This window comes from Pyxicephalus adspersus, chromosome 2 (assembly GCF_032062135.1).
Source record: "Pyxicephalus adspersus chromosome 2, UCB_Pads_2.0, whole genome shotgun sequence".
In the NCBI taxonomy this organism is placed as follows: Eukaryota; Metazoa; Chordata; class Amphibia; order Anura; family Pyxicephalidae; genus Pyxicephalus; species Pyxicephalus adspersus.
In genome coordinates this window covers 117,855,782-117,875,327 of record NC_092859.1, presented here as the reverse complement: position 1 = coordinate 117,875,327, position 19,546 = coordinate 117,855,782, and the positions used below count along the sequence as shown (strand labels likewise).

The following is a 19,546-nucleotide window of genomic DNA, read 5'->3' as shown; positions in this document are numbered from 1 at the left end:
AAAATCCACCTCAATTCACACTCGGGATTACCGCTGGGGGGTTAATATTATAAATAAAAAAAAAATAAAAAACAGGGATAGGTACCTAGCACCTTCTTTTCAGGAAGGGTTACACATTAATCTACAAGTAATTACATAGCTATTAAGGTAATATGTTCCATGCTAACACCTGATTACACCCATCTGGCATTGTGCAGTTCATATATACATAAGGTGTGGTTAAGTAAAAGGTGGATGGTTAAGAAAAATCAGTTAAGGTAATACACATAGCAACAGATATACCTGCTGCAGTTAGCAACAGATATACCTACTGAAGTTTATCATATACCATTCTATTTACACATATACATGACTAATATAAAGTGTGGAACTTTAGTGGTAGGGTAATGAATTAGAGAAGACTTAAAACATAGAAAATAAACATAAAATACATTACAGCCCATTAAAACAATGCAACCGACTAAAATAAATGTATCAATGATATGACAATATTGTACTGTAAAGTCATACCAGTCTAATGTAATGCAATTGAAGTAACTAAATCATTCATGCAAACAAAAGAAAAAAAACGCTCAGAAAGAAGCGACTTTTGCATAGGAGACTTGAAATAATGTATTGTGTAGATAAAAAAAAAAATAAAACGTTGCATGTCTTTGGCTTGACTATTCTAATGAGTTGGCAACCTAGCACCTATAAAATGATTCAACACATATGAACAGCAATATGCGAGTGGGCTTTTAGTAACAGCAGACCAAACATACAGTGTATGCTTCTACTGGCATCAATGAAATGCTCTCAAAAAGCTGTCATAATCAAAAGGAAGGAAAAAAACATTAAAAAAAGGCATAGTCACACATATTGATACAAACAATATATTTACCAGGATACTTTCTGTAGGTTTGTTGTAAAATATTTTGCTGTTCACATTCCAGTATGTGCTAAAGCAATCCACACGCACCAACTATAGATAATGAAAGAAGACATATTGATTAGCTGAATGAGCCATATTTGTAATGTAAACCAATACTTAAACATGATTAGCTTTGGCAACTCATTAATATTGTTACACAGTTTTTATATAGTGCCAACATATTACCCAGCGCTTTACAAAGTCCATAGTCATGTCACTAGCTGTCCCTCAAAGGGGCTCAATATAATGTCCCTACCATAATATGTCATTACCGTAGTCTAAGGACAATCTTAGAGGAAAAAACATTTATCTTAACTGCATATTTTTGAGATGTGGGAAGAAACCAGGGTACCTAAAAAGAAACCCACATAGACACAAGGGGAACAACTCCCTGGCCGGGATTCGAACCTGTGACCCAGTGCTGCCAGAGGCCAGAGCCAAATATGCTGTGTTCTTGAGCGGTTAACATTTGCCTTGACACTTCAAATAAAGATGATGCCTATAGGCAGTACAATAATCGCGTCTCAGATTAAACCTGTATACCAAATGAATAGTGGTTCAACAAGAACAGACTTCAAATTGGCTTTTTGAAAGAAATATGTACTACAGAAATATGTACATATGAAAAAAGGAAATATGTTCATAAATATGAACAGGTGGCTGTCATGTCTCCTGAACAGCAGCATCCAACCCCACAGCAAGTGGCAAGGACTCCCAAACATTAACTACCACTAGTGGCAAGCTACAACCTTCTGAATGAATGATAGTATAGCATTTTGGGGGGTAAGCATTTACACCCAGGAGTAAATAGGCGCTTGCAACAAGGGTTAAAAAGGCAAGATGGCTAGATTACATTTAAATTTGTCAAAGCTTTTGTTAAAGCGTTTGCAGTGTTGTTTAAGAGGTTTTGAAACTTTTTTAGGACATGTTTTTACTGGTGGCGGACAGCTCAAGAATCATTTCTGGGAAGTTTTTAGCCCGCATCACTTCACTATAACCACACATATGTCAATGTGAACAAACCCCTAAAGGAATATGCACATAGTTTATTCTCCAAAGTCTATACATAAGTGCACTTGCAATTTTCTGAAAATACATGAAAAAGAAAAATAGAACACTCACACATTTAAAATATGCAAAAATCAGTTCTACAATTACCAGTGCATACATTGCTAAATTTGAAATTTTACCTTATAAACTATTTTAGTTGCTTCAGTTAAAATACATGGTTTCCAAAGCTCATTCGAGGTCTGTGACAGGAAAAGACAAAAATCATATGAAAACGCAACTAATAAAAGAAATAAAAAACAAAAAACACATTCTTTTTAATAAAAACAACCTAGAATATTACGCAGAATTAAGCCACCTTAATAAAGCTATGCAACCTATGTGCTCATAGAAAAACACTGCTAGATGCCATTCTAAAATGCTGAAATCAACCCCAATAATTTATAAACTTTAGGCATACCAGCAAAAAAAAAAATAACTGAAATGCTAGTGAAATCATCAGTTAAAAATTATGGCAAATACATCTATTTGTCACATATTTACAAAGAATAGGCAAAAATGTACCTGAAGGCTCAGCTCTGCCAGTGTTATTCCAACAGATAATGGATTATTGGCATCAGTGATCTGTGAATACAAGAATATGTTATTGCAGTGACCTTATATCTTGTTGACTAACTTAAAATGGTTATCTACACAAAAAGTAAAGAACATGTTCAAGTCACTACTAAATGGTGTGTAATGTATACTGTAGCTAATGATTAATTACTAACCGTCTTCCTTACAAAACCAGTTTTTTACAGTTCTTAATTACATAGTATTTTATATATATATTTTATGTATTCTATAGCGCCGACATATTACGCATCACTTAAAAAGTCAAAAGTCCTGTCACTAGCTGTCCCAGCTCATAATCTAATGTCCCTGCTTCAGTCATATGTCTTTAATACAGTCTAAGGTCAATTTTGGGGGAAGCCAATTAACGTAATCGCATTGGAATATAGGGGGAAACCAGAGAACCCCGAGGAAACCAAATCAAACACAGGGAGAACCTGGAAACTCCATGCAGATAGTGCCCTGGCCAAGATAGGAACCTGGGACCTAGCACTGCAAAGACCAGAGTGCTAACCACTGAGCCGCCATGGTGGCCATGTGTTTAACTTTAAATTACTCATGTTTTAGTCTAACTAAAAAAAGTGTTTTTTCCAGAATAGGGCATACACAATAATAAAACTGCAGCGGAAATTCTTGAGTTCTTGGATGAAAATAGTTTTAAAAAATGAAATTTTGAGAATATGTTACCAGTATTTATACCAACTTAATAGGACTACATATACACAGCACTGTATACAATACCTATTCACATTCTTTTTACTTTATACACACACACACGTATTTGGCCATTTCTATAATAATGGATTTGCATATACAAGCATCAAAATTCAATATTGAGTCAACTATTTTGTATTGTCTTCTGCTTTTACACATCAGGATTGTAATCTTGCAGGTATGCGTTTTGGACAAAGCAACACTGATAAATACAAGTAATATACCTTGTTACATATTATGACATATACATAACATGACAGAACTGTTATCTCAGTAGCTACTTATTTTAGAAGAGAAAAAAAACAAATTCTTCTTCATTACTCCCACCCTTGTTTTTGTTTATTTGGATAGTGAGGACATTAAGACTTGAAGTAATAAATGTTGCAGTGTATTGTTCTTAGTCATTTTAGTGAGTCATTTCCATGTGATTTATTGCACTAAGAAGTGTTTTAAGGCAGATGCCAGGCTCAGGGCGGTGGGCGTTTTGTGTCTCTGGACATAAGCCGGCCACTCTCCCATGACAGTTCTGAGCCTGCGGGTGGGAGAGGGAATGGGTTCTGGCATCATGACATCACTAAAGAGGAAGTTAGTGACACCCGGCTTCCCACGCATGTGCGGTCCGTACCCGTTAAATTTAGTGGTTAAATTTAGTGGTACGCCGGTCCAAAATGGTTAGCTACTACAACTGTCTTAAGGGGTATGATGTGGTGCTCTTTTGAATGTAATTATCATTTACAAAACTGCAAATACAATGGTATTCTTCCTTAAAACTGTATATATTCATCAGATTTCTAAAAAGGTACCAGCAGCTATAGCGTTTGAAAAATAAAAATAGGTCAATAGTTGTGATAAATAACTGTTTTGTCACTGAACATTCCTTTACTGAAGAAATAAGCTTTTAGCCCATTAGATTTTACGTGAAAGGAACTATGGGCTCTACTTATAAAACAAGGAACCAAACATTCCCTCAAACATCCCCGGGTGGAAATCAATTACTGCCATTGAAAGTCATGGACCTGAAAGATTCCAACGAGGGAATGTCCAATTCTCCGTTTTATAACTAGAGCCCTATCATGCATTTATGTTTACTGTTTTATGTAACCATCACAAAGGGTTCTGAGACACCACTGCATATTTAGCATATGATTTAGATACTTACATCATCTTCATATCGGATATGAATGTTTGTTATTTTGACTTGCAGATTCTTGATAACCTGTGCTGCCAGTTTTTCGAAAAAAGTATCTTTTTTCTCCTCCTTTGGTTTATCTTCAAAAATAAAATTAATACAATAACAATTCATTGTGGTGTTAACTGCTAAATGCATTCCAAAGAAATTCAGTCATGACAGATAATTTGTCAAGCGCACACAGAATGTTTTTCTATGTTATGACTCATGTTTGAATTTTTTTTCTTTTATATGTCAAAAAAACACTTCTACATTGGCACAAATAGTAAACCCAGACATTCAAACAAAATATATAAAAGTGTGAAATGCTAAGCACTGTTACATGCAGTAAAATCCACATGTCAAAATAATCTAAAAATGAAAAGCTATAGGTAGCTCAAGTTATGTTTAAATCCCACATTCTGTAAAAGTCAAGTTTGACTCCGCCTACTTCCACCCTTCAGAGCAATGCAGTTAGTCTTTTAATCTGATGTGAAGCCTGAATGACCAACAGTCAATCTCAGAATATTGGAGTATTGGCAAAGATCTGTTTTAAAGGAAACGTCAAGAGTTTCAATAAATTTAGCTGCTTTATATCTGCATCTGTTTTTACCGAAAGTAACCACTGCTTGGGAATTGTTTTAAAAGTCAGTTTAAATTGCTTAAATTTGCAACAATAAATACAAACAGCAAAAAAAAAAAAAATTCTAAACTAATTCATGCAATCGCTATATTAAGAAAATGCTTCAAACAAATGTGTTGCTAACCATGTCAACTACAACATAAAATGTTGTAATCTATCAGGAAAATGGACAGTGGATCATTTTCTGGGTGGTACAAAGCTTTTTTACTTACATGAAATTAGCAAAATATACACATGGCAATAAACAAACAAGCTTTTGTTTGAATATTTTACCTTATGGGCAACTCAAAAAAGCCAGCTACACCTGAAAAAGATACTATGTTACTAATCAGATTCCCTTAGGTCCCAGAAACTTTAGTAATGAGATTATCCAGGCCAAATTAGTGCAGCTACCTCAAAATTCAGAAGGTCACAACAACTATGTCAATCCAATTTTTTATTTACGTCATATTGAGCTAAATCCAGGGAGTTTTGGGTGAACATAAATAACATGTGATGTTTGCAGGTTGACAGCAACCACAAAGAAATGACAGTCTTAAATGCTGTTATTGCTATCTGCAGATGAAAATAGGTTCATAAATAGGACCTAGGATCTTCATAAGTACATAAGTATGTCATAAGTCTTTAGTCTTATTAATGATTATGTTACAATTGTTGGGTTTATTTAGTATGCATTGTACTCAACATTAAAAACAAAAATCCCATGCTATTCGGAACCAAACATGAGCTTCATCAAGCATGCTTACAAAAGAATATGCTTACCCACCTTTTTTGCTACCATGAACCTTAAAACGGTTCTTAAAAGGTTTGTGCTTTTTACGTTTTGGTCCTTCGCATTGCATGCATTAACGTGAGAAAAGGATAAAACTGGTGTTAGTAAAGACTGACACAGTATTTTTGGATTAAGGGAAACCAGTTATTATAGATATACACATACAAACAGATAAGGCATAAATATTTGTGGTCATAGGAATGAATATACCATGTGCATTTTATGTATCATTTGTTCACGTACTGTATACCACCCTTGAAAATCTAATATATTGAAAATCTCAACAGATTCCATGAGTTGTACTTAGTTTTTCTTGTAGCTGTGTAATAAGAGATTTATACCAGTGCACTTTATATAAAATGAGGACAAAATGTATTTCATATATATATATATATATATATATATATATATACACACACACATAAAATAAAATAAAATCAACCAGCAGGATTAGTTTGAAATTTAGCCTGGAGTATAAAGGGCAATTTGAGCATGCAGCAGATTAATTTATCAAAGTGGTCTGTTCATAAATTTGAAAGTAAGGGACACATAAAATCATAAAAGGACAGTACCAATGACGAGCCTTTGAGTACCTAATACAGCACTTTGTTAATGGCAAATGTAATACCATTGTTAATTTGGTAGGACATGTGACTATAAATATAAATTTGGTTTACTTGCATTAGTTGTGCTAATAGCCATTAGTTAAGGCAACTTGCCCAGTAAGATTTCTGTTCCTTGAATTGGACAGGCAATATATCCTTATAACATGAGAAACTACAAGAAGATAAGTCATTCTGGCAACAAACGCATGATTTTTCTCCGAATTTTACAGCAACATTTTTTCCTACATCAACAAACTAGGAAGCTTCTAAAAGAACGAAGGCTACGTACACACGTGCAATAATTACCATTGGAAACAAAAAAAGTGCACACCGACTGGTCAATGACGACGAATGAGGAATGTTGCTGGAAACGAACAACCATCCCGTCATGTGTACGGTCGTTCAGTGATCATGGATTGTTCTGTGATACACTTTCTCTTGTACTTGTCCCTTCCTGCATCGTTCAAACAATCGTATCTAGTGTGTGTACATTATTGGTGGATTATATTTGAACGATCGTATCGTTTCAGCATGTACAGAATTGTGAACAATACGATCATTCAAAATAATCATGAATAATCGTTGATCGGTCGTTAATCATTCCTTTTCCAACGACAATTATTGCACGTGTGTACCTAGCCTTACTGTAGCTAGATGCTAAAAAAAGCAAAGCTAAAGGAAACCAGAAGAAATCTACTTCTGCCGATTCCAGGTCACAGGCACAGGTTATATGGCCAGATTGTATCCTACGAAAGAGAGAAGTCCAAACAGTATTTACTAAGAGAATGTGTGAATGTTTAGAAGGAACAAATTACTTACTATACAGACAACATTATCAATTATAACCCCTTGGGGTTGTTTTAATCTGAACAAAGGCAAGAATAAGAAACCCATCTTCCAGTCTGAAGATTCAATACCGATAATACCATGAACAGGACACCTGCGGCAGAGAGCCTTGGGTTTTTTTAAAAAAGGAAGTTCTATGAAACCAGTAAAAGAAGTGTCCACGTTGCACATCACTGCTGTTTCCCTGAGTGCAACAGAAGTATTATAAAAAAAAAAAAAAAACTATAAACAACGAACTTGTTTGTGTGCATATTTTCTTCTTTGTCAAGAGGGGGTGTTAACTATTAGCCAATACAAATATTTTACTTTCATATTCTGTTCATTGTTTTGCATCAATTTACCCAGGTACCAAAATGATCCCCTATGACTTTAAAATCCACCTGCACGACTTCCAACCAGTTGCTTCATTCAGACAATAATATCCCCAAAACCCAGGCCCTAGGGCACATTACCCAATGCACCTGGGTACTTTTTTCAGCAACAGTACTTTGCATTAGAGAAGGAAAGAGAAAACCAAAATTCACATGATGACAATGTGATAAAGGAAACGAGGACCAGGTTTTGAAAATGTAAATGTAACTATGAGGAAATTATTTAAATATACTAATTGAAGGAACACAAACAATGCCAACTAAAGTGATGGAATATGCCAAATGCTTTGCATGAAAGAAACAGCAGCAGAAGGACTGTGTATTTTATATGTATTATATATGTAGGCACACAGATATATAGATGTCTGTCACAGCAAATAGTATGATTGATATATACCCAGAATTTATCAGCTATTTTTTAGACTGAAATCACAAAGCTCTACCACCAGCCCAGGGCACTGGATTTAGTATTATTAGTAATGTAGATAAGCTTTTAAGTTCATTTTTTTTTTAAACAAAGGATATATAGTTTGGTGTGTAAGATCTTTTGAATAGAGTTTTAGGTCTGCTGTGTGCTTGTACACGCATATCGTAAATAATATAGCACAGTTGATTTCTTCTATGTTAATTTATCTTTATACTAACCAACATAATATGACTGCAGTCATTCTGACACAACCTAATCACACTGACTTTTATGGAGAAAGAAACGCTAACCCTTGTTTCTCTCCAGGAGAATTAGATTCTTGACGGGTGTAACAATCACTCTGCACTGGGGACTGCCAGTATCACTCTTATTTGCCAAGCTTTCCTGTGCCACTTCACATCTCTGATGGCATTAGTTGCAGCAGGATGCTATCCTCAAAGCTTCTTTTCCTTGTCGCATTTACTGTTGTGATTGGACAGCTAAGGAGGATGGAAACAGAAGATGCATGGAAAACAGCATGCATTTACTCATGTCAGAAAACACAAGCTGAAGTATAGGAATGGTTGGAAGGAAATAACACTGGCAGCCCCCTTGGCAGACACAGGTGTAAGGGGGACAATGGCAAATTCAAAGTTTTCTTTAGGTTCCTACTATCCAGTCCTTCGACATACAAAAACATTCTGTAACTTTGCGAAATTCTTTCTGTTGCCCACATTGCACAGAAATAAAATATAGAAAGAATACAAATTAAAAACTGCATGAAGCTTGGCATGGCACATTAAATAATAGGTCCAGTATTCAGCTACTTTTGTACTGCTCAGTCATGTCATAACTGATAACAAGTAAAATATGGATGAAGTAGGTTTTACTATTCCGACTGAAAGACATGAGTGATGAGAAGAATGAAAACATTTTAACATTAACATGGAAGTTAAGATTTATAAGAGTCATTTATACGCACCAGACTTTGTATTACTATACACAAAGCTTTGTAAATTATAGCAGTCTCCAGGAATTCCTTCACCCGACGGCCAGCATTAAACAGAAATTAAAAATTTAAAACAGCTTCACTGATTCTTAAGTCCATAACTGTATTCTGGCATTTAGATAATAAATTCTCTGCAAAGGAGCAAAGGGTGTCTACCTTTTTCTGCAGCTTTCTGCAGAGCCTCTTCGATCCTTTGTAGCTCTCGCTGTTTTGCCTCCTGCAGGTTTACCTCTTCCTTCTCTGCATCATATTTTATGCCTGTGACAAATAAAATAGTAAGTTTACATAGGTACAAAATGAAATAGAATATGCAATATCATGTATATATATATATTTTTTTTTTTTTAACAGCTGACAAGTTAAGAAATGTTTATTGCAATCGAAGTAAGATGAATTGAAGCAAAATGGCTAAATATACAATTGAACTGCACGCATTTAAACTCTTTGGAAAGCCACACTTTTTTGTCATTTTGTTCAGCCATCCTTGTGATGAGCACATCAAAGTCAAAGTCAAACAGGCAGACATCAGCTTCATCTACTACAGCCAAACCTAGAGTTTGTTTACCATCCCATGCTTAATTACTGTCTAAACATAAAGGAACATCACATTGATAAACCCTCAGTCAACTTTCTGCTCTCAAGCCTGAAAGAAGACTGGCAAGCCTCTGTGATGCAGAAGAGCCAAATGGGAACAACGTGCCATTCCACTCCCTCACAATGTTCTAACTGTTCAGGGAATTACAGGAAGTTGTTACGTTAGGAAAAATAGGCACTTCGATTGGACAAAATAATACACTTTTACATAAGTAGATGGTTTAAACTGCAATTATATGTCTTTGGTTCACTTTTCAACATGCCATATTTTTCCACCTTTTCCCACTAACTTTTGAGTTAAAAAAACAAAAAATTAAATATATTAAATATATTACGAAAATTTAATTTTCGGATACTAAATCTTAAAACCAAACTGAGAATTACATAAGGAGAACTGGCAAAGGAGCTTTTATTTCTGTTCATTGAGTTCTGAAATTTCACATCACATCATAATCAGAAAGAGGACACCTAGTCTGCTAAATTGATACGCAGCAGCAGACTGTCATGTCAACATGTTTAAATTAAACACAATTGAATGGAATTGATTACCAGAGCTGCTCCTTTCTAATCCAGGGTGCTGCTTTGGAGAAGACCTTAACCAGGGTAAATCCAATCACATTTTAGATCCTGAACTCCTTAATATTAGAGAATACAGAACAGCATTATATATGTGTCCATAATACCTATGTGGAATTCAGCTTTAGTATATTTGGGTATTAGCGTATTTTGTACAATTTTTTTTTTTTTTTTTTTTACATTCCATTAATATACTTTTCTTTAGGAGAAGTGTTACACAGCCTTAAGGAGCATAAAATACAAGTGGCATTATCATCACTTTGTACAATTTTAAAAATAAGTATACATAAAGATGTGTTTACTTTTGCCTTAAAGTACAGAGATATAAATATATGAAAAATAGGTAAAAATCAATACAGCTGTCATAAAAAGGCAAGAGGCAAGCAAAAATCCTCCATTAAGAACATGTGTTCTGAGGACAACCCTCTCTGATACATTTTTTTTCTGTTGTGCCTATAGGACAGGAAGCAAAGAGAAATCTCCCAAGCAGGGTGCAGACAGCACAAGATACCCTACTAGGACATGTAACCCTTCCTTGATCCATACAAAAACTAGAAAAATTATTGATTAAACATACTTAGGAGTAAGCATTCTTGATTGTCTTACATAAAAAACATATTATAAAGACCCACATTATGAAATTACAGTCAACCTTACTAATTGAAAACTGCTGGAAATACACATGAATGCACTCAACATAACCAGAGAGTGGTGTCCTACCATCTTTTTATTTAGCTTTAGTTTAGCATTATGCGTATATCTGGCATAATGCGTTTGATGTGTTTGATGGAACAAATATGACAAATTGATAATATCAAATAAGTTAAGGCAAATATTTTGACCAACTGATCAAAAAATGAATTATTAAATTATTAATTGAAATGCATGTTTTTTAAAGACCTTATAACAGGCATATTAACCTACAACATGTGAATATTACTGACAAATGAGTCTTTGTGCTGTGAAAGTTTGTACTATTAGATTTTTTCTTTAGTCATAACAATGTATTACTCTGTCATTCATTTTCCCTTTTTTCTTTTGAAAATCCATAAACAAAATTTTGCATGCCAGTATGTAGCCTTCTGAAACACTCCCTTTTAGTTGTTGACTATTCTAGATGTTTTGCACACTTAAGAGTTTGTTTGTTTTTTTTACTCAGGAGATGGGAACATGGGTTTCCAGGGTTTGTTCCAAGGTGGCTAAAGTAATGCCACAATAAACAAGTGTTTAATTTTCTTGGATTGCAGTTGGCAGGCAGTAGTCAATGGCTCTTCCTAACCATCCTCTTGGATGTAAAGATGGTTACCGGCAGCAATAAAGCAGTAAGTGTACCACAGGTTTTTAATACTGCTACTATATTACTTTGTTGGAAAAAGAGAAGAAAACATGCTGAAGGAAATAAATAACAAAAGAAAAAGAAATAATAATGTTATACTATAGCCTTTGGGAACCATTTTTAACTACGAGACACTAAAATCTTTTTTTTTTCGTTTTAAATAGTATTCATGTGATCCACCCAGCCCATTCTTTGGCAGATTCTTATAAATGTCACAAGATTAGGCATGAGTCATAAGCCTGAAAGCTGCAAGACGGTACATACACTTTAAAGCTCTTACAAAAGTAAAAACATTTTATTTAGTTCCAGAGGCTATCCCTTAATGTCGAACTATGACCAAAAATAAAAATAACATGAATTCTGAATTAGACAAGTAACATTACATTGTTACATTGGTTCTGGGTCTCAAAATGTTTTTATAACCTTCCTACCCTGCCAGTAGGTTCCCTGATTTTCCACTTAGTTTAACAGGGTAACAAAGCTATTAATTTTGCACTCCAATTACTGTAATTTTGTATAGGCGTTACAGTTTATTTTAAGATGGACTTTGAAAAATGAAAAAATAAATTCAAGCTTAATTGTTATCAATTCATTGTAAATGCAAGCTGTCAATGTGTTAACGCAACTCATCAAACATCAATGAAATCAGTTTGAGAAGCTTCCAGGATCATTCGGACCTGCAATCGACCTTCTTCTGATCCGCATTTGGCCTGAAATTAGTAGGTTTCAAATGCCATTAGACTTGTACAGGAATACAAATCCCAGCTGAAGTAAAGAAAAGCCCACTAACATTGGTCCTACATATAATCATATATCTCAATTATATATATAAGAAAAACAACTTCAAGCTACATACTTTAATCACTCCATTACCATCGATAGATTCAAATTTTTGTTGAATGATTAGTATGTCTCAGTGGAAACAGAAAATTAAATCACACATGTCTTATTCCATTAACCCCCTACTAAAAACTCATCATCATGTGTCCCCCACTGAAATTGATTAATAGTGAAAGTATTAATCTACAGGAAGAAATATAGATGAAGGACAGGGTTTAACATTTGTTACTCAGCACAGCAAAACTGTAACACCTGTATTATGCATTTGCCATCTACCTCCAACCAATGTAATGTAGCCCATTACTGTGCACTTTAACCTTACTGTGCATTAAACTCTTCACTGAACACTTTACCTCTTCACTGTGCTACATATTCAAAGTACATCTGTACAACCCACAGAAACAGCAAATTACCTATTTATTGTACACTAACCGTTTCTTGTATATTTTCCATTTAGTGTACAGTAACACTTTACTGTGCAGCTACTATTCAGCACACATTACCTTATTGTGGTCCTCCTTTTTAATCTAATTCTTAGATTGTAAAGCTCATCTGGGCAGGGTCCTCTCCTCCTCCTGTGGCATTGTTTGTATCTGTCTGTCATTTGTAATCCCTATTTAATGTACAGCACTGTGTAATAATGTTGAGGCTACATAAATACTGTACACAACCCCAAGTTAGTGTGAAAATTGATGTTAGGTCATTCACAACAGAATACTAAAGTACTAGTTAAAAGGGGCCTTATTATTAAAAAAAAAAAACTATTCAATCATATTCTCTGCTCCCACAATAGTTACCCTAGTTGTAAGAGATATCCCAATCTCACAAAGTACATGGATTTTACAGCTTGAGGTATAACCATCTACCCAAAAGTGGATAGAGTCATTGCTGAGGAAGATCAACACACACAAAGTAACTGCTGCCAAATGTTTTAACTGAAACATGGACCACTACTAAACCGATTCTGACTTTTACAAACAAACGGTCTTATCACACTTTTCCTGTTACAATATTTATATCACTCTTTTCTATGCTAAAAGACAAGGAATACAACACAGTTTTAACTTATCAGTAGCTTCTGCAAGAAGGCAGAGTTTTTACTTACTAAACAAAGCATTCAGACAATACTTAACAATTTAAATATTGTTTCAAATCAAACAAGTAAAAAAAATAAAATAAATAAATAAAATTATATATATATATATATATATAGAAAATGTATCAAACCAGATATGAACAAATCTTAGGGCATTTTTTTCATTTTGCACATTATGTATATGAAAATGTACTTTAAACCTCAAAACATTATATATTGTTTTAAAACGGAGACTCTGTAAAATTAAATGTCAGATATGTTTACTTTAATTTCATAGCTTTCATTTATAATTCTTAAAGGAGATACTCACTAGCACCAGGTACCACCAAAATATATAAACCCTCAAGTGTAGCAACCACTGCATCAGCATATATATTCTTCCATGGGATTTTCAGAACAAGTTTCTCTGTTAATATAAACAAATATAAATTTTTAGGCAATTTGTATATGACAAGAATGAAAAGGTTTACTCTAAAAAAAAAAATCTAGTGTCTGTACAGACATTACTGAAACCAATAGAGGACATTTAGAGTTGACTCAGCAGTGCTTCTTTTAAAGCATTTAAGGTACAAGTTTTACTTGCATTAAGATCCACTGAAAAGCACTGTGGAATTTTCCTGGCAGGTATAAAGTTGTGCTTCCGAGTATTTCAGATCTAAGTGGTTTATATCTGTGCATCTGTCTCTAATTATGCTGAGTTTTCATTTTAAATTCACTGTGAACCCATTATCTATTTTATCTGTGTGGGTTTTTCTTTTGTATTCTCATTAATTTTATTCTGAAGGTATCTGTTTTCCAGCTGCTTTATTTGATGTAAAGATGGCCTAAAACAAATCATAGGCAACCTCTTAAATAATGTCTTTCCAAAAATGGTGCTTAGTTGCCATGGTTGCCACATTCTCTCTTTGGGTTGTGTGCATTAAGTGCATAAAATCAGTGAACCTTTAATTAGACAAATATCAAAGTCACACACAGATGTTCATCTACGCAAGCTTTGAAAATTGCAGTTTGATCTTTTTATCAGAAGACATGATTGGTAGAAAAGATAGGATGATCTGCATGTTAACTATTGATGGGCAGGAGTGCACTTCTGCAACAAAAGTTTCAACTATAGATTTTAGAACTCCCGCTTGATTTGAACCCAATGACAATGATGTTTAGTTTCATAAGGAAATATATCAATAGCAAGATACCTCGTGCTCGTCTACACCATCCCACCATCCAAAAAAAAAAACACGCTGCTTGTTAATAGCAAAGTACCCTGTATGTATGATAATTGTTCCTACAACTGTCACCTAAATCAATAATTGTTTTGAGCAATAATTCAAAAGATAAACCAAACATAAATATATAATACATAAAATCTATTAACAAAACTTACCAAATAAATAGGTATAAATTTAGATATACTAAATAACAGTTTCACATAAACTTTACTAAATATAAAATACGCACCAATTACACCCACTTTTACTTTGAAGGGCAAATCAAGTTCACTCTGAAAGGGAAACAACATTATTATATATAAACCATTAAGATAAATTTTGCACTAACATTTAAACAAATGTGATTCAAGTTAAATATGTTGTTTTCTAGCTTTTAGTAACCCCCCCCCCCTAACTTTTCTCCCTTACAAAAAAAACATAACTTCTTATGTTTCCTTCTAAGGTCCTTGATTTCCTTCAAATTCCTCCCTTATAAGGGGGTTTCCATATTACAATAACTCCCAGGACCCACGTAGACCCCCAATAAACCAGTTCACTAAATGGCCCCCTTTCAACTTTTGGGGGAAAGCAGATCTTTGGCCAGAAGAGTGGGGCCACATACTTGCTGGTAGCCTTATTTTCTGAGCCTCCAGCTTCAAGGAGACAGGAGAACAGACACTCCCTACCTGTCCCCCTTCCTTTTCCTGGCTGCCCATGTTGCATACCTAAAGAGGGGTCTGGTTTTAATACTTAAAATTGATAAACACCAAGCATGCTATTTGAAAGGTAGGTGTCCACCCATAGAATAAAATACAACAGGTTGTTTTCAATTTGTGAAGGAATGCAAGTGTGACATTTTTTAAAGGAATACTGCAGATTTACTTTGAAACCTAACTATTTTAAAATGTTGGTGGCCATGGACTTCTATACCAACATTAAAAAAAAAAATATTGATTTTTGGCTGTAAAAGAATTGCACACAGCAAATAATCAAATCATCTGCCCAACCCTAACGGCTATACTGCTGTACATTATTAAAGCTGGTATAATGGTGGATTGGTGCTTATGTATGGCTGGGGATAAAATATTACAGTTGTAAAAAAAAAAAAAAAAATAAGCTAGGAAGTAACATTTAATTTAGACAAAATATTTTCAAATAACTTACCAGGACATTTTCACGAATTTTCAGGTTTTCTAGTGCCACATTACCTGTAAGAAAAAAAAAAGTATTTTAGGACAAAAGAAATTAAACTGCAAAAGCCAAATACATAAACAAACACAAAATGTCATTCTCATTAGATAGAAATAGTACAATCGGGGGTGTGGCTTGGATGGTGGAGAGCACTCGCACACTAACACAGCTCCAGCCTGAAACTCTCACCTTATTATCAAGGGCATGACAACAAAAATGGGATGTCAGAGGAAGACAAGAGAGTCAAGTACAGCCGCTAAAAAACAAGTTAACTGCAAACAGACATCCAAAACATCTGATTCTTCTCCAGCTTCACCCACACATGTGACCAGTTTCTCTTTGCAGCATTGGGAACTGGCTAGCGTGTCACTGTTCAGCCATAGGCAGTGGAAGCACTTACTTACCAATTAGCGGGGACAAGATACTGTCTTTTCATTTCAAATCTGCCATTGCACAAGGCACAGGGTCCTGATGGCTACTCATACAGTTACTACAAGACCTATAGACCAAGATTATATGAGCAATATCCAGTTCCTCGCCAGATGTTCTTGCACGGTGGTATTTTGGGGGTCTTTTCCTGGAGGAATGAATAAATACCACCTTTATTGAGCCGGGGTCTTGTTACAATATATTGGATAAGCTGGACTCCTTACCTTTGGTTATTCCTGTACTACCTTTTTATATGTTATATTATGTAAACCTTACATGTTTTGTTCACTTTTCTATGTTTCTGTTTACTATTTTTATTTAATAAAAATACAATTATAAAACACATCTTCGCTACTTACCCTCCTGGACTATGTTAGTCTCCCCCAGTGTATGTCGGAAGTTGGAGCAAGCTTGGATTTCCCCACTTCATCCTAATGTGATGCTTTGGAGGTCCTCCTGGTTAATGCCCGAGAGGGATTTGCTGTCCCCTTTGGTTTTTATGAGGAATATCTGGAGAACGTATAATTCTAAGTACAATCTTTCCACTCGGGGCTCTGTGCTTACATCTATCATACGAGCCCCTCTGATACCTGACAGCTTAGCTAGAAATATGTGGCAGCCATGGCAAGATCGGGGGCTTTTTTATCTCCAAAATGTATTACATCCAGTGGAAAAAAGATTGCTTTCCTTTTCGGAGTTGCAGGAAAAATTTGATCTCCCTCAAACATCCTTTTTTGCTTACCTACAGATTAGACATTACATGCAATCACTCCACTCTGTGCCCAGATTCACTGAAATAATTCCTTTTGAGAGAATTTGCATTGGAGGTCCATTTTCTAAGGGCCTTATTTCCTCCATTTATGGCCTTCTGCAGGAATCGGCAAGGGAGGTATCTGGTAAATTTGTATACATGAGTACCTGAGAGTATTGTGGGCGGTGTCCTGGAGCAGGATACATGGTCCACACTGTGGGAAGCAGCAAATAAAAGCTCAATATATACGCTTTATAAAGAAAATCTTTACAAGATTTTGTTCCGCTGGTATCACGCCTCTTTCCGGAAGTAGATTCGGCTTGCTGGCGCTGCAGGTCCCATTATGGGACTCTGGAACATATTTTTTGGTCCTGTCCCCTTATTCAGGGCTATTGGGGGAGAGTCAATGACTAATTGGGGACGTGACTCAACACCGATTTTCCCTTGACCTGCTCCACCACTTGCTGGGATTGCCCCTTATGGACCTCCCCAAGTCCGCCCGTCAGCTTATTACACATATTTTAGTGGCTGCTCGTACTCTAATCTACACCAAATGGAAATCCAGACTGCCCCCTCTATGGAGGATTTGTATGCTCGTATTCAAGACATACACCTGATGGAGTACCTCACTGCCCTCCACCGAAACAGGGTTGCGAAATTTGAACAGATATGGGAACCCTGGGATGCCTACTTTACCAGTCTACAGGTTTAATATGTCGCTGGTTCCAGACGCCACTGTGCTTTCTATCCACCTTTGTTTGTATCCCCCACTGCCCCCCCCCTCCTATTTCCCGGCTTAGCTTCGTTTTTTCTTTTTGACTCATTTCTTGTTTTCTGTTGTTTATGTATTTTTATAGTCTATGGGGTTTGATAGGCCGGTACAGTAGGGCCACTGTTTTTTACTGTTACTTACGCCAGAGTTTTATGTACCATTATCGGATGTACCTATCACCCTGTATGCTGTGTTTACGAGATGTTTTGCTGTATAAGCCTGGTTGTCTTTGTATGTGAAGATGTTCAATAGAAATTCAGTTTCAAAAAAAAAAAAAAAAAGAAGAAGTTCAATATCAATTGCAATTAATATAAATAATGTAGTGACCACATATAAATGCTTTTTGGACTTGGAGCACTGGGACACGCCAATCCTACTCTTGGAAAACCAGAAAGGCAATCCTTACAGGCCATATCACAACCTTATTAGTAGGCTTTAAGGCTGATCAAAATGTTTCTTCTTATCAGTCCAGTCAATGCTTTTCATCTAACGAAACGCGGGGTGCCTTGCTGAAAGCAGTTATGCTCCTTAATAATCACATTCACACCTGAGCCCTGCATAAACTTTGTCATACAAAATATACATTTTATGGATAGGGTAACCATGGGAGAGGGTGGGTTGAGAAAGGGCTGCCCTCTTTCCCCTTTACTTTTAAATCTAGCTTTGGATCCCTCCTGAGACTTCTAAAGTCAAACTGTTAGCTTTTGCTTCTGTTTTTCATTGTAAACCCTGTTGTGTTCCTCCCTGCAATCATGAATCTTCTATCATGTTTGAGAGTGATGTCTGAATTTGCATGGGTCAAATTCCATTTCCATTATGCAGGTCTTCAGATTCCTAAAAATCATATGCGACTTGGACTGATTGAAGGTACTTCTATTGAACACTGATTTCCACATCAATTTTTCTCTCTATCCCCCTCTACTTCTGCATGCCATCTGGCATAGACACAGGGAACTTCTCTCTGATACGGTGCAGACCAACCCTCTGCTATTTTTTACTCAATGGTGCCTTTAGGATTCTGCTAGAGGTAAAGCCTTCTCAACCCACAAACCCCTTTTCTTCCACTATGAAGTAATGAAAACTTTCCTCCATGTCTTACTTTTCTTATCATTATAGAGTTGTCTTCCAAAGGTCTGTGCAGAGTGAGCTCCATATTTACTAACCCAATTATCCTGCACGTTTTATGAGTTAAAGGGATTATAAAAAAAAAAGGAATTCCCCAGTGGACCAGTGTTTTGAAAAGGAAAACCGTGAAGAATGAAAATTTATTTCAGTTGCTCAATCTTGCTTTTAATGGTATATTACTATTACAATGTTAAATTACTATAACAGACCTAACTTCAACTATAACAGACCTAAACAAGCTCTATTATGTAAGGATTTTCCAGGAATATGCCCAAAAAAGCAACACCATTGATGGGAGGCACTAAAAGCAATTATTTTCGAAGTCACACAGAGAAACCAAAGGTGTGGTGATAACTGAAGGAAAAGGCGGAAATTCTGATTTGATGTCATGGTTGGGAGCATTACATTCTTAAAGGCAAGGAAGGAATACTCCCAAAACTGCTTTTACACTTTTAAAAATGTAATTACTAAACAGTAGTTAATCAATACCAACATGTAAAACATCACACAGACACTAAACATGAAATATGAAACTGAAAGAAAGAAACTGTACAGCACATGCAGATA

General features: G+C 35.4%; 1 protein-coding gene across 1 annotated transcript in view; it reads right to left on the bottom strand.

Moving 5' to 3' along the window:
- VPS13C (vacuolar protein sorting 13 homolog C) overlaps nt 1-18,267 on the bottom strand; it is a 122,883-nt gene extending 104,616 nt beyond the window's left edge. Inside the window, exons 1-12 of the mRNA XM_072399072.1 lie at nt 18,261-18,267; nt 16,691-16,741; nt 15,876-15,919; nt 14,962-15,004; nt 13,817-13,912; nt 9,221-9,322; nt 9,038-9,094; nt 5,822-5,884; nt 4,404-4,513; nt 2,483-2,542; nt 2,101-2,160; nt 881-961 (exon numbers count right to left, since the gene is read on the bottom strand). Of these exons, the coding sequence (XP_072255173.1) occupies nt 881-961; nt 2,101-2,160; nt 2,483-2,542; nt 4,404-4,513; nt 5,822-5,884; nt 9,038-9,094; nt 9,221-9,322; nt 13,817-13,912; nt 14,962-15,004; nt 15,876-15,919; nt 16,691-16,741; nt 18,261-18,267 (774 nt within the window). The remainder of the gene's footprint in view (nt 1-880; nt 962-2,100; nt 2,161-2,482; nt 2,543-4,403; nt 4,514-5,821; nt 5,885-9,037; nt 9,095-9,220; nt 9,323-13,816; nt 13,913-14,961; nt 15,005-15,875; nt 15,920-16,690; nt 16,742-18,260) is intronic.
- Nucleotides 18,268-19,546: the final 1,279 nt, after the last annotated feature.